Genomic DNA, 14,534 nt, shown 5'->3' on the forward strand with positions numbered 1-14,534 from the left:
AGTGCCTCGACTGTGTTGGCTGTATGAAGCTTTGCATTGTTGTGGAGCAGAATGACCCACGGGTGAGATTGCCTGGTCATTTTGATTTGATCGCTTGGCGAAAGGTGGTCGAGGTTTGTGAGCAACGCTGGGCATTCACTGTTGTCCTGTGCTGCAGGAAATGAATCAGAAGGGGCCATCTTGGTCAAAGTATGTCAGCATAACCTTTCCTTCACTCATGTGGATAGCCTTGGTTTCTTTTGGTGGTGGTGACGTGGTATGCTTCCACTGGAGACTTTGTCGTTTTGATTCTGGTTCGAAGTGATGACACCTTGACTCACCTCCAGCCACCATTTGCTCAAGGAACGCATTCCCTTCTCAAACAGAGTGGTGCAGATGAGCAAGACAGTGGGCCATTAGACATACTTCCTGGTGTGGTCAAAGACTGTGGGGCACCCATTGGGCCCACACTTGGTGCATGTGCATTTGTTCCTTAATGATGGTGTGAACACTTCCGACGCTCAATCCGACCATGGCGGCTATGGCTTTCACTGTCACTCGGTGGTCCTGAGTAATGAGTACATCCACCAGCTGGACAATGTCATCGGTAATGCAGTGTGGTGCTCCAGACCATGAATCATCGGCTAACGACACCCACCCTTCCCTGAAGTGTTTGTGCCACGCCTTGACCCTTGAAAGGGACATGCAGTGTTTGCCTTAAACTTTTGACCTTCGTCGACGAAGGTCCTTTCATCCTACTCCTTCCGCTGTCAGAAAACAAACACCACCTCTTTGCTCTTCTGTTGACGCCTCCTTATCACTGTTTGCAATGCGATTGGCAGTGTTGGACAATCGGTGTGTGTTGCTGCTAACTCTGTATAGTCACTTGACGTGCACGTGTGCCCTTTAGTGACGGGCTGTGAACTTCCACACTTTGGTCAGAACGACACCTCATTACACATGCCACGATATTACCCTCCTGTCACTGGTTTGCGCATTCCAGACTGTGGCTCGCTTCTTTTTGAATGCCCCTTATATTTATGTGGTTTTGCCACCACCTAGAATGGAGGACTGTTGTATCTCCACTTACGACGCGTGTGATTTCAGAGAGCGTGCTTCATACAGTTCACAAGACCTTTTATAGATGCCACCTGGCTTGGCCCCCTCACATGCTCTCGTGAGCTGCCAAAGAAACAGCATTATTTAATCTATCACAAACAAGTGCTGGGCCTATCCTTTATGCAGTATTACCGTTGTCTAGTCAGTGTGTTCAACGTTACGCACAACCTATATCTTACATGTTGCTCTATAAAGTACTATGTTCCATAAATCATGTTTGTTCTTGCTGTAAGACTGACTTCTTTTTGTGTCTTACATCAAACAAAAAATGTTTTGACAGCTATTTTCATCACTTCAACAACTTCCATACCATCAGAATGGAAAAAATATCATAGAATTGATGCAAAATTGTACAGATTTTAAAGGCAGTTGTTTCACAGATCAGTGAAACAATTGGTACCAAAACAATGCTCTTTTTTCATTGTTTTTGTAAACATTTAAAAAGTGGTCCTTTTACTCCTTCCTCTCTTCCCTGTTGAGGGATCCTAAAACTGCCTCCAGAGATGTCGGTAATATGGAATATGGTCACATGCAATCTCCTTGGCAGACTTAACTTTCAATATTGACTTTCTCACTACCCTTACGGAGTACGTTAGAAGCTATACCATTGTTGTATATATTCTTAAGGATATTTAATACGGATTGAATCGGTGCCTTGCTTTAAAACAGATGTCAGGAAAAGAATTTGTGCAACTTGAGTCAAAAGCTTTTTCAATATATATGAAATGCAGATGAATTGGTAATTAATATTCATTGCTTGGCTCTGTAATTTTATTTTGTTTGTTTTATCTGCCTCTCTCTTCTTGTGGGATAAAGCAGTTACATTGTGGCATTTTGAGGAAACTGTTTTTGGGACAAACATCCATAAATAAAATATGTATTTTTGCCATGTCAAAGTAAAATTAAAAAAAAAAAAAAAAATCATCGTTTTCATCAGGAACACCTTGATGTTGTCCTGCTGCCAGATTTTGTGTCATTGCTTGTGATTACCCTGCATTTCTCTCTTCTCAATCAGTATCAAGACCATACTAAGATTAGAGGCACTATCTCAGTGAAACGTTTTGCAGCAAAAGCTGACTTCTACAACTTCATTGATGGTAGAATCCCAGTAATTTGTGAGAGATTAGGTTTTTGGTTCATCAGTTACAAGGCACATTCAGAAAGTAAGTTTCCCTATTTTTTAAAACAAAGACATCATCATTTAAGTACTGGGAATATTTCACATTTCTTGAAAGCACAACAGTCACATGCAATGTTTGCTTGTGTGTGTATGAAATAAGTAGCTTATGCCCACAACTTTGTCTGTGTGGGATTGCAGCTGATCAAGCAGCTTCCCCCACACTAAATCACCACCTGTGAACCTCTTGGCAGGTACAGATACACATGCCACCTGTTTAGTGAAGTGCATTGGTAGTGCATTTTTGTTCTGACCACTGTTTACTAACAACATCACTGGACCCAACCCAGGCTGGAGTAGGTGGTGGTGGTGGTGGTGGTGGTGGTGGTGGTGGTTGTGGTGGTTTGATCACAGGCAGCACCTACCCCATCAATGGCAGGGTTATTGTGAAAGCAGTCATGTGATCTATGAGGTAAGCTGCAACTACGGTGCTTCTTGCTACGTTGGCAAGACAATCGCCAAGCTTTCTGTCCCTATGAGGGGCCACCGACAAGTTATGGCAAAGAGAGAGCTGGACCACCCAGTTGCTGAACATGCTGCCCGACACAATTGCTTCATTTCAGTTGACTGCTTCACAGTCTGCACCATCTGGATTCTTCCCATCAAGACCACCTTTTCTGAATTGTACAGGTGGGAACTCTCCCTGCAAAGGTCGATGTTCGACCTGGAGTCCGATCGCATCAACTCAACAAACATTTTAAGAATGTATTGTCCACCAAAAGAAACACGGGCGAAACTGGTAACAAAACTTTAAGTACTGACAATTACAGAGGTGTCTTAATCCACGTGGGCACAAACTCCATCCGCAGTAACAGGGAGGAAGAAATCGTGAATGAAACACGGAATCTGATTAGATCGGCGAAAACTGTATATCCAACATCCAGGCTGGTAATTAGTGGAATTATTCATCGAAGATTGGTAAGTGATACTTACACCAACAGGATAAATACCGGCATTAGGGAACAGTACAACAGACTCGGTGCAGTATTCATTGACCCAAACAAATTCTTAAACTGCAAGTGTCTGGGAAAAGACGGCCTGCACTTGAATAGATTAGGCTCTGTGAACCTTAGTAAAATGTTCATAGACGTGTGTAAAATCCCAAGAAGCAAGGGAAACTAATTCATTCTGACAGGGGTGACAAAGAAAAAAAAAACTCAAACTGAAAATAAAAAGTTTAGGTACCAAATAAAGGATGCACGTGAAATAACTAAAAGCAAAAATGATCTATTGATGCACTGGAATATAAATGGCTTAGGGGCAGAACTACCAAATTGTAAATTCTCAAAAATCGACGAACTAAAAATTCTGCTTTCAGAATCCGTAAATATTAAAATAATCTGCCTAAATGAACACTGGTTAACAGAAGATATTATAAAAGTACTAAATAGTATTAATAATTTTAAGGTAGCTGCTAGCTTTTGTACAATAAGCAAATCTCATGGAGGCTCCTGCATTCTTGTCAATTCTTCTGTAAGTTATACAGTAAGAGATAGTTTTAATTATTTAAATGAAGAGTGCGTGTTTGGAAGTTGCTCCATGGAACTAAGTGATCTGAATACACTGGTTATAGCAATCTACAGAATTCCTGGATGTGCGGTAACAAAAGTGTTTTTAGCCAAATTCGAATGCCTCCTGGAAAAACTCCAGAAAGAAAGTAAGAAAAAAGTTGCTATAGCAGCACACTTCAACTTAAATGTCTTAGTTGAAAGCAATGATTCCACAAAATTTCGTGACTTAATTCAGAAATCTGGTTTCAAGCTAAATTTTTCTGAAGGCACTAGGGAAAACAGCAGATCAGTGATCTGCATTGATAATATTATTACTAACTACAAATTTGACAGTGGAACTAAGCACAAATACTGCTTAGACTTGGGTATTTCAGATCACTCAGCTCTATTTATAGAGCTCCCAAAAGCAAATAACCTAAAGCCTCCAGAAGTGTGTATAAAAAGGGATCTCAGTAAAAGTAAAATGGATTTATTCTGCAGTAAATTAAGTATAATAAGCTGGCCTGTAGACTACAATAGTTCAAGCTCGATAAACTATGACAAATTCTTAAATTGTTTCTTAGAGGTATTTAATGAATCATTTCCTCATAGATATAAGCAAAAGAAAGTTAATGGTAAACTCAAATGGATCAACAGGAACAAAAATCTCTAGTGCCAGAAAGAGAGGACTCCACAATGAGTTAAAATCAAACAGAAATCCGGATTTTGTTATTTATGTCAAACAGTATAAAGCTGTATTTAGGAAAGTTGTAGTGGCAGCTAAAAAATTGACAAATAATAAATTCATACGAGAACACAGAAATAAGACAAAAGCAGTGTGGTCAGTTGTTCAGTCTGAATTAGGAGCCAAAGTAAAAATTCATGAGATTTTGAAAATTGGACATGAAAATGAAATTATAGTAAACCCTGTTCAGATGTCAAGTTGTTTCAATGAATTCTTCCTAAATGTAGTAAGATCGGATGTGGGTATGACATTGTCAGGGCATCACAAATTTGGAAAACAGCCAGAACACATCTTTTAAACAATTTGAAAAAATCACCCAAAGGGATGTGGAAAAGGAAATATTGTCTCTAAAAAACAAAACCTCACATGGGTGGGATGAAATAACATCATCTGTAATCAAGTATGTGTATGAAATTATTTCCCAACCACTGTCAACTATTATAAATCAATCTTTTGAACAGGGATGCTTTCCAGATGTATTGAAATATGGTGAGATCAAACCTCTATTCAAGAAAGGATCGACAGAAGATATGGGGAATTACTGCCCTATCTCTCTCTCGCTGGTCTTCTCTAAAGTGTTTGAAAAGATTGCAGCAAAACAAATTAATAACTTTCTTACTGTAAATGATATAATATTTAAAAACCAGTTCGGATTCCAACAGGGTAAAAGCACTGTGAATGCTATAAATGAGTTTATCCAAAAAATATGCTCCACGTTAGATAAAGGTAGAAAGGTCACAGGTATATTCTGTGATCTGACTAAAGCTTTTGATTCAGTGAACCATGCATTACTCCTCCACAAATTACAGATGTATGGAATCAGAGACACTGCTTTAAAATGGTTTAGCTCTTACCTGTCAGGTAGGAAACAGAGAGTAATTTTGACTGCAAATGGAACCAATTATTCATCAGACTGGAAAACAGTTCCCCAAGGAGTCCCACAAGGTTCGATATTGAGTCCCTATCTGTTTCGTTTTTACGTAAATGACCTACCACTTGCTATTGATGTTCATTCAGTCTTATTTGCTGATGAGACATCAGTTCTAATTGAAAATGAGGTATCTGAAAATATTCCAGAAAAAGCCAAAAATACTTTAGAAAAACTTGAATCTTGGTTCTATCAAAATGGACTAAAACTAAATGTAACTAAAACCAAAATGATGCAATTTGAAGCTAAATCAGTAGAAAGGAGTGAAATAAAAATAACTTGCAATGATCAGGATATCACAGAAGCAAACCACGTGAAGTTCTTAGGCCTAAATCTCGACAAAAATTTAAATTGGATGGTACACATAGATTACTTAGCAAATAAACTGAACAACATAGCATTTGCAATGTGTATTATGTCAGGTGCCACAAACATGGATACCAGAAAGATAGTTTATCACTGCTACTTTGAGTCAGTTATTCGTTATGGCATAATCTTCTGGGGAAATTCAGCAAATGTCACTAGGTTCCTAGTATTACAAAAGAAAGTAATGAGAAACACGTGTGTTGAAAAAATGGGAATCCTGTCGACCACTGTTAAAAAATTTAAAAGTACTATCTATCCCCTCACTTTACATATATGAGATGGTGGTGTTCCTATATAGAAATCAACATACACTAGACACTTTCCGTTTTGACCACAACTGCAGCACTTTCCACAGAGATAACTTCAAACTTCCAACACATCGTTTAAAACTTTATGCCCAAACGCCAGAGTATATGGGGTTAAAAATTTTCAATAAAATAAAAGGCAGTAATATATTTAAAATGGAGATTGGTTCACTGAAAAGATTGCTCTTTACTCTTCTGGTGGAAAAGTGTTATTATTCTGTCAATGAATTCATTGCGGACAGCTTCACAATCTGAACACAGGGATTGTATTACATGTATTATTTTATGTACATGTGTAGCTGTAACTTAGAAATGTAAAATATAATGTAAACTTTTGTATTTCTCTTAAAAAAGTGAAAAAAGTTTCTTTAGTAAACCTTGACATGTTTTCTGTACATCAAATCAAATGATTTGAAAATTGTACATAATGAGATGAATAAACCACATATCACATATATCCTATGATCCTATGATTCCATAACCCCTCGGACCTCAACCTTCGCTAGTCCAAGTCCTTCACCCATCTATCTGCTTCCCTGCTCCCACTCCAGCACTACACAGCCTTCTATCCCACTAACACACACACCACTCTTATTCTCCTCTTCTATTTCTCTCCTAAGTTTTCTCTAAGTAAAGAAATTGATCAAACAATGGAAACTCAGGTTGTAATATCAACAATACATGGAAAAGATCAATTGCTACTCTCAGTGAAGATGACACACTGAGTTGCAGACAGGCACAATGAAAATATGCTTATGCATTAGCTTTCGCCTGAAGCCTTCTTCACAAAAGAAAATATACACACATTCATTAACACAAGCAAGTACGCCTCATGAATGAATATGCTTTTGTTTCCTTTTATGAAGATGGCTTTGGTCAAAAGCTAATGTGAAAGTGTATTTTCATTATGCCTGTCTCCAACTCAGTGTGTCATGTTTGTGTAGCAAATCTGTCTTTTCTTGCATTGTTGATACTTTTGCTGTGCCTGCCTGCAACTCATCATCTCCTCTGTAAGGCGAGTAGCAACCCAGTCTTTTCATAATGTTGTCATCTTTACACCCTGGATTTTCCATTGCTTAATAATAATAATAATATATTGTTACTACTGTGATAATATATTCAGTGGTTGACCAACACTGGGTGAAGGATTTATAGAATGATATTGTAGGATGCATTATGCATAAAAATGTTAGCAATAGCAGTTTTGTTGATTCCTGTAACATAAGTTTCAAATTGTACAAGAAGAGATTGACTGTACAAAATAATTAGAGAGCATTAGCCTGACTCTAGATATCTTAACTTGGTATTGATTCATTCTGCGTAGAGGTTAAAAAGCTTAATAAAGTACAGAGCTGCTTTGACTCGAAATCACCAGTTCCCATTTGCATGTCTCTAATATACCTTTTTTTCCCAACAGAGGCATTATGTCCAGTTGGACTGACATTGGTAGGACCATTTGATGTTTTGTGTGGAAATTTGGGTCCAGGAAGCAAGTACAAGAAATCAGAATATCTTCGCCATTGGAGATATTACTATGACCCACCAGAATTCCAGGTAAATAGTTGTTGGGAGCAGTAAATGTTCATAATCATAGTGAGGAATACAAATCTCACATGCTCCAACATCTAATGAATGTTTATCAGGTTTCTATTATTTTTAAGTAATTTGTTAATAAATTTTGACATGAAACATGCACTGCACCTTTTTATAGATATTCTGTGAAATTGTCCATATTTATGCCACCCTTGTATCTCACAAGGGAATGTTTTCGTCCAGCTTGTCAAACAGTCATTAATTTTTTTTCGATGTTAGAATACACCTAACAAACTGTAAAGAATTTCCATAATTTCATAAAAACATTCTTTTTTATGATATAATGGAGTATATGCCTTGGGACAACCGGGAGATGTGGGAAAAACCCAGGAGTTTTTCACCTGGGAAAACTTGGGATTTTTTAGAATTCTGTGAATTTTTCATTGTATTAGTTTTCAGTTAAATTTGTGTAAGTTTGTCTTTTAAGAACTGATACTCTAACAAAAAAATTTAAGCCCTCTACTGCTAAATAATAATGCAGCAATGAAATGTAAACAAGAGAGTAACACCAAAATAAAACTTTAGTTGCAAGGAAAATGGACCATTTACAACAACAAAACGCAGTGCACACACGAGTCTCTTGACACGAAAATGAGGCAGAGGCTTTATGACAAAGACTACGCAGTACTTCGTAACAACAAATGTGCATTCGAAGGGCATTACATCACAGTTGTTTACATTTCTGACAGATCATGGGAAAATATTGCGAATGGTTTAATTTCAAAGTAAAATTCCATGGAAGATGGATTACATTATATTGGAGAATGTGCAGTAAATTTCTTAAATCGTGGAGCGTTTGACTCTCATTGAAGTATTAACACTTGGAGGATCAGCCATTTAAAAATTTTCAGGCCCGGAAGACTAGCCACTTACGCCATTATTTAAAATTTTACTGCCACATTTGTGTTTGATGTGTCATAAATGGTAATACTCACTAAAAAAGACCAAACTTCAAGGTTAGTTTTCATATTTGTTTTTGTTCTTTCATAAATAAAAAATTATACATTGGTGCAATACCAGTTTGCTTCTTTTCTCCTTGTTTTGCCAGTGAATTGTCTCGTCTTCTCCTAACGTTTGCTACTGCTTCTTTCTAAGTAATCCTGTAAATAGACAACAGAAGCCAGCACCAGTCAAGTGATAGGTAGCAGTACGTTCTTACCTTGCTCCCATATGAAATTATTCCAGTTTTAGAATGATAGGTGGTTCACATAAAATGAAAACAAGTGTCAAGTGCAGCAACTCTATTCACCACTCTGAAATTTGCTTTCGGTTAGGACAAGTATGTCTTTTAGCACTTTCATTCCTCAGATTCTCTGATTTCATCATCATCATCATCATCATCATTATTATTATTATTATTATTCTTTTTTACGTACAAAAACTTGAAGTCTGTCATTTTTAAAAGACCTTCAGTTACCTTCTTTTGTTTTAGAATAACAAAGAGATTTTTTTCCATAAAGTATTGTGTCCATTTTTAAAATCTTTTCTTTTCAGATTTTCGTGTTTCTAAATTTTGGCTTTGGTCTTTCTTTGTTTTAATACTTGATTAATTTCTTAAATTTGGTTTATTACCCAATCATTTTTGAATCACGAAAGTTACATTTTGAAATGTATATTTAAACATCCTTGGGAGTTCATATTTATTTGTTTTTAAAACATATTATTAAAAGAAACATTTTAATTATTATTAGACAATACAACAAATAATTTAGGACTAAGTGCTATAGTGTAAGAACAGGTACTATAGTTTAGGAATTGACTTTAGAGAATAACTCACTTGGAGCTTTTTAAGATAGCATTCTGTAATATAGTCTCACTCTATCTGAACACCCTCAAGTTTTGCCTTCTTCTCTTCAAGCTTTCTGATTTCTGCGTCAGCAGTCTTCCTTGTAGTCAGATCATACTTTTTCCTGGACTCCTTGTCTTTTTCCTTTTTGAGATCTTTAACATACTGATCTCGTGAGTCTCTTGCGGAGTGTATAAGGACTTTGTTAGGGGCACTCCTTGGACTTCACGATGTGTCTTGATTGCACTGTTACCATTCTTCTGCTAACTACAGATTCTTTCCTCATGTTCTTAAAGAGGCACTCTTTGTTGTCGGAGAATCCTCACTCTCCATCTGCTTGCCCTTGCAACAAAGTGAGTGCGATTTCTAATGCCTTCTGCAGTGCATGGCACATTGCATTCTAGTTCTTGAGACATTTCACACAGAACTCATCCAACCATTCCTCCTTTTTGTTGAATATTTTGAATATTGTCATGCAGTTCCTCTTTACAACAGAAGTGTATTGCCCTTCTGATTTATCAGCACATCTTTGTCCACCCAACTACTCTCTACCAAAATCTACAGAAAGAATGAAATCATTTGGGATCAGCCTCCTTGCACGCTATGGCGGGATCAGAGCAGCTAATAGATTTTGTCAACTTAAACTTAGGAGCGATTTGTCCATCAGCTTTGACACGAGCTAGATCATTCCTCTTCTGCCTTTGTTCCAGAACTTGGTGACTTTAAGGGCTGTGAGAGACTTGTACTTCCTAAACTCATTTTTTACAGTGAACCCAGTCTTAATGTGGTTTACACCCAAAGGATTGGATTCTTTGTCCACAATAACTGATGGCTGGATCTTTGTCGGCTGGACAATTCATGTCATCATTGTCTCCATTACCTCTGTCAAAGAAGAATGGAGCAATGGTGCTAGTTGGTCAATCAGGTTGGAAATCCTTTAGAAAAGGTGCCAAGTCTCCAGCAAGAGTCTTGGAAAAAGCAGTTTGTGGACTGAGTAGCATGTCCTTGAGGTGAACTTTCATTACCTTGTAGATAGCACATTTTGGTTTGTTTTGTCTTCCAACTTTGGAACAAATATTTGGAGAAACGGAAGCATTACTAGAGCTTGCTCGGCAACTTCCACATTCTCCAGAAATTGAATTGCGCACAACTTTAAGAGAACAGTTCTGATCCCGTTGTCGAAATATACAGAGCTCTTCTGGCAGGGACGTCCTTCAAAAGATTTTACAAGGCATGTAAAATGTGAATTATCATCCATTTTGTCTCCTGTATTGCAGACTTGAAGGTGCGTGAACAACATGAAGCCCACAAGTCCCAGTTTTCAATAAAACCGTGTCTGTCCCTTCAGTTTCTTTCAAAAAAATTTAAGTTCCCTTAAGAACTCGAGTTTGATATTAGGGTTGCCCATAAATACTTGTAAAAAAGTTTTTTCATTGCTTCACTGGATATTTTCTTATTGAACTCGAGTATAGCTGCTGTCGAACTGCCTGGAAAAGCCAATGCGTAGTAAAGGGTGCACACTAGATTTTTTTACTGCACTAAAATGTTCATCTGTATTCTTTTGCACACCTAGTTGAAGTATTCATCAAAAGAAACAACAACCCATGATACATTTATGAGGTCAGCTTTAACTTCAGACTCAAATAAGGGATCCGTATTGCATGGTATAACCAATTTTGTCCTTTTGTAAGTGGATGCTCCTGGCCACTTCAGTATTAGGGAACGTAGTGGGGGAAAAGCAACATGTCGCTCACTGAACTACGCAGTGACTTGTGTGAAATGATGTACCACAAACACCACAGTATTTCTGCCTTTATTACTTCATCCTTTATTGTCATCTGATCAAATCCTCACAGTTTATCCCTGGGTTTTGATGTTGCAGTGAGGTCCCTCTGCGGAGGCAAACAATTAGAGCAGCCAACGTTGCTGTTGTCAGGCCAGCTGAATCTGTAGATGTGGTAGTGGAAGTAGAATCTGCCTGCTGGGTTGAAGTCTTCACTGCCAGTCGTGTGTAGACATACAAACTTGCTGTGTTTCTCATGGCAGCTGCTTTTGCGATATGCTGGTTGGATTTTGTCATGTGACCTGTAAGAGCCGATCTTCCTGTAGTACTGATGTTATAGGGGTCCCTGGACATATTCACATTTAGCACTATAAAAGGTCCGTGGGTACTTACATCGACCAGTCCTTGAATGCTGGATCTGAAAGCGTGCTGTCTTGAAAACAAATTGACAGGGCACTGTCTCAATGATTGTTGGTGGGCAACTTTTATTGGAGAGAGAGGACCGATAGATGTAAATAAGGTTGAGCCTTGTTGTTACGCATGACAAAATATGACACAAATGAGTGGTATCCACGTTGTCAATTAATAAAACTTTGCTCCACATGTGAGCAGAACTGAACTCGTCAGGTGAGCCGAGCAAACTGATCGACTACTGATAAATTGGGTGATTTGAAAAGCAAGTATGTCAGGTTTGACAACCCGGTCTCTGCCAAGCGACAATCATCGCAAGTTATGAAATTACTAATAGCTTTCTTTGACCTTTTAAGAAACTATCAATGACAAGAATATCAACCCGTCTTACTCCAGTAATCAGTTGTGTGTTTCTAGCTAATTTTACGTCTACAGTGGGGCGCATCAGTTGTTAAGATGAAAGATGCTACGGGTGCCACGCTGTCTGACCAAAGTTCTGAATGGTGATTGGCATATCCCTTTGATTCCATTTCATTCTAGCTCAAAATCTTGGTCACTGCTCTTCACTCGCTCCTTCCTTGTTCTCTCCACGATTCTCCTCGTTTTTGTTTTCACTCCTGTTCACTCCCCCCCCCCCCCCATGCCCCCCTCTCCATCTCCCTCTCCCCATCTCCCCCTCTCCCTCTCCCCCTCCCACCCACTACCCCCTCTCTCCCTCCCACTCTATCCCTCCCCCTCTCTCCCCTCTCTCCCTCCCCCTCTCTCCCTCTCCCTCTCTCCCTCCCCCTCTCTCCCTCCCCCTCTCTCCCTCCCCCTCTCTCCCTCCCCCTCTCTCCCTCCCCCTCTCTCCCGCCCCCTCTCTCCCGCCCCCTCTCTCCCGCCCCCTCTCTCCCGCCCCCTCTCTCCCGCCCCCTCTCTCCCGCCCCCTCTCTCCCGCCCCCTCTCTCCCGCCCCCTCTCTCCCGCCCCCTCTCTCCCGCCCCCTCTCTCCCGCCCCTCTCTCCCGCCCCTCTCTCCCGCCCCTCTCTCCCGCCCCTCTCTCCCGCCCCCTCTCTCCCGCCCCCTCTCTCCCGCCCCCTCTCTCCCGCCCCCTCTCTCCCGCCCCCTCTCTCCCGCCCCCTCTCTCCCGCCCCCTCTCTCCCGCCCCCTCTCTCCCGCCCCCTCTCTCCCTCCCCCTCTCTCCCTCCCCCTCTCTCCCTCCCCCTCTCTCCCTCCCCCTCTCTCCCTCCCCCTCTCTCCCTCCCCCCTCTCCCGCCCCCTCTCTCCCGCCCCCTCTCTCCCGCCCCCTCTCTCCCGCCCCCTCTCTCCCGCCCCCTCTCTCCCGCCCCCTCTCTCCCGCCCCCTCTCTCCCGCCCCCTCTCTCCCGCCCCCTCTCTCCCGTCCCCTCTCTCCCGCCCCCTCTCTCCCGCCCCCTCTCTCCCGCCCCCTCTCTCCCGCCCCCTCTCTCCCGCCCCCTCTCTCCCGCCCCCTCTCTCCCGCCCCCTCTCTCCCGCCCCCTCTCTCCCGCCCCCTCTCTCCCGCCCCCTCTCTCCCGCCCCCTCTCTCCCGCCCCCTCTCTCCCGCCCCCTCTCTCCCGCCCCCTCTCTCCCTCCCCCTCTCTCACTCCCCCTCTCTCACTCCCACCCCCTCTCCCTCCCCCTCCCCTCTCCCACCCCCTCTCCCTCCCCCTCTCTCCCGCCCCCTCTCTCCCGCCCCCTCTCTCCCGCCCCCTCTCTCCCGCCCCCTCTCTCCCGCCCCCTCTCTCCCGCCCCCTCTCTCCCGCCCCCTCTCTCCCGCCCCCTCTCTCCCGCCCCCTCTCTCCGTCCCCCTCTCTCCCTCCCCCTCCCTCCCTCCCCCTCTCTCCCTCCCCCTCTCTCCCGCCCCCTCTCTCCCTCCCCCTCTCTCCCCCCTCTCCCTCCCCCCTCTCTCCCTCCCCCCTCCCTCCCCCTCTCTCCCTCCCCCTCTCTCCCTCCCCCTCTCTCCCTCCCCCTCTCTCCCTCCCCCTCTCTCCCTCCCCCTCTCTCCCTCCCCCTCTCTCCCTCCCCCTCTCCCCTACCCTCTCCCCCTCCCCCTCCCCCTCTCTCCCCCCTCCCCTTCTCCCTCTCCCACTCTCCCCCTCTCCACCCTCTTCCCCTCTCCATCCCCCCTCTCCTCTCTCCCCCCTCTCTCCCCCCATCTCCCTCGGCTCTATTTTCCCATCCATGATTTCTCAGTTATGAAGTCTGCAGTTACAAACAAATTTGCCTCCCAATTACTTTACGACAGAGGTGCTGTACTGTGTACTGTATGTAAAATTTACAAATTGCTTTAGGACTTGTTATACCTTGTGTTGTACATATACCGATTTTAATTTAAAGCCTAGATTCTATACCAGCGTACATGTTGATTTACTTGTAGAGGAATGATTTACCTGCTAAAGTTTAAAATAATGTGTTACTTCACATCCAGTATATTAATTATGTCACTTTATGTATCTATTCACACCTAAAAATATAATAAATGCTCTTCAGGTGTTATTGTGTTCACATTGTGTTTGCTAGCTGTTCTTTGATGTCCCCCTCTCCATATTTTTCTGCCTAATCAAGTCCACAGTAAAGGAAACACTGTGGATAATATTTCACATTTTACTTGCCTTGTAAAACGTATTTAAGGATTTCCGTGCCAGAATGGCTCTGTGTATTTGGACCATGGAATCAGAACGGCTGCCCTTGATCCGATGGCTGGAGACTTTAGATGTTGCGGAGTGCTCTCTAGTAACTGCTTCCGTATCTGGGAATGTTCGTTGCAAAGATAGGATACAAAAACAAACCGAATTGTGCTATATACACGGTAGCGAAAGATCGTCTCAAGAACATACTACATGTCGGAAAATCA

The 14,534-nt window shown here is 41.8% G+C and overlaps 1 protein-coding gene across 1 annotated transcript in view; it reads left to right on the plus strand.

The window, feature by feature from the left end:
• Nucleotides 1-14,534, plus strand: part of LOC126094460 (histone PARylation factor 1) — a 112,947-nt gene that overhangs the window by 42,656 nt on the left and 55,757 nt on the right. The window contains exon 4 of the mRNA XM_049908843.1: nt 7,527-7,663. Coding sequence (XP_049764800.1) covers nt 7,527-7,663 — 137 coding nt within the window. The remainder of the gene's footprint in view (nt 1-7,526; nt 7,664-14,534) is intronic.

Source organism: Schistocerca cancellata, chromosome 8, assembly GCF_023864275.1.
Source record: "Schistocerca cancellata isolate TAMUIC-IGC-003103 chromosome 8, iqSchCanc2.1, whole genome shotgun sequence".
NCBI classification, from domain to species: domain Eukaryota; kingdom Metazoa; phylum Arthropoda; class Insecta; order Orthoptera; family Acrididae; genus Schistocerca; species Schistocerca cancellata.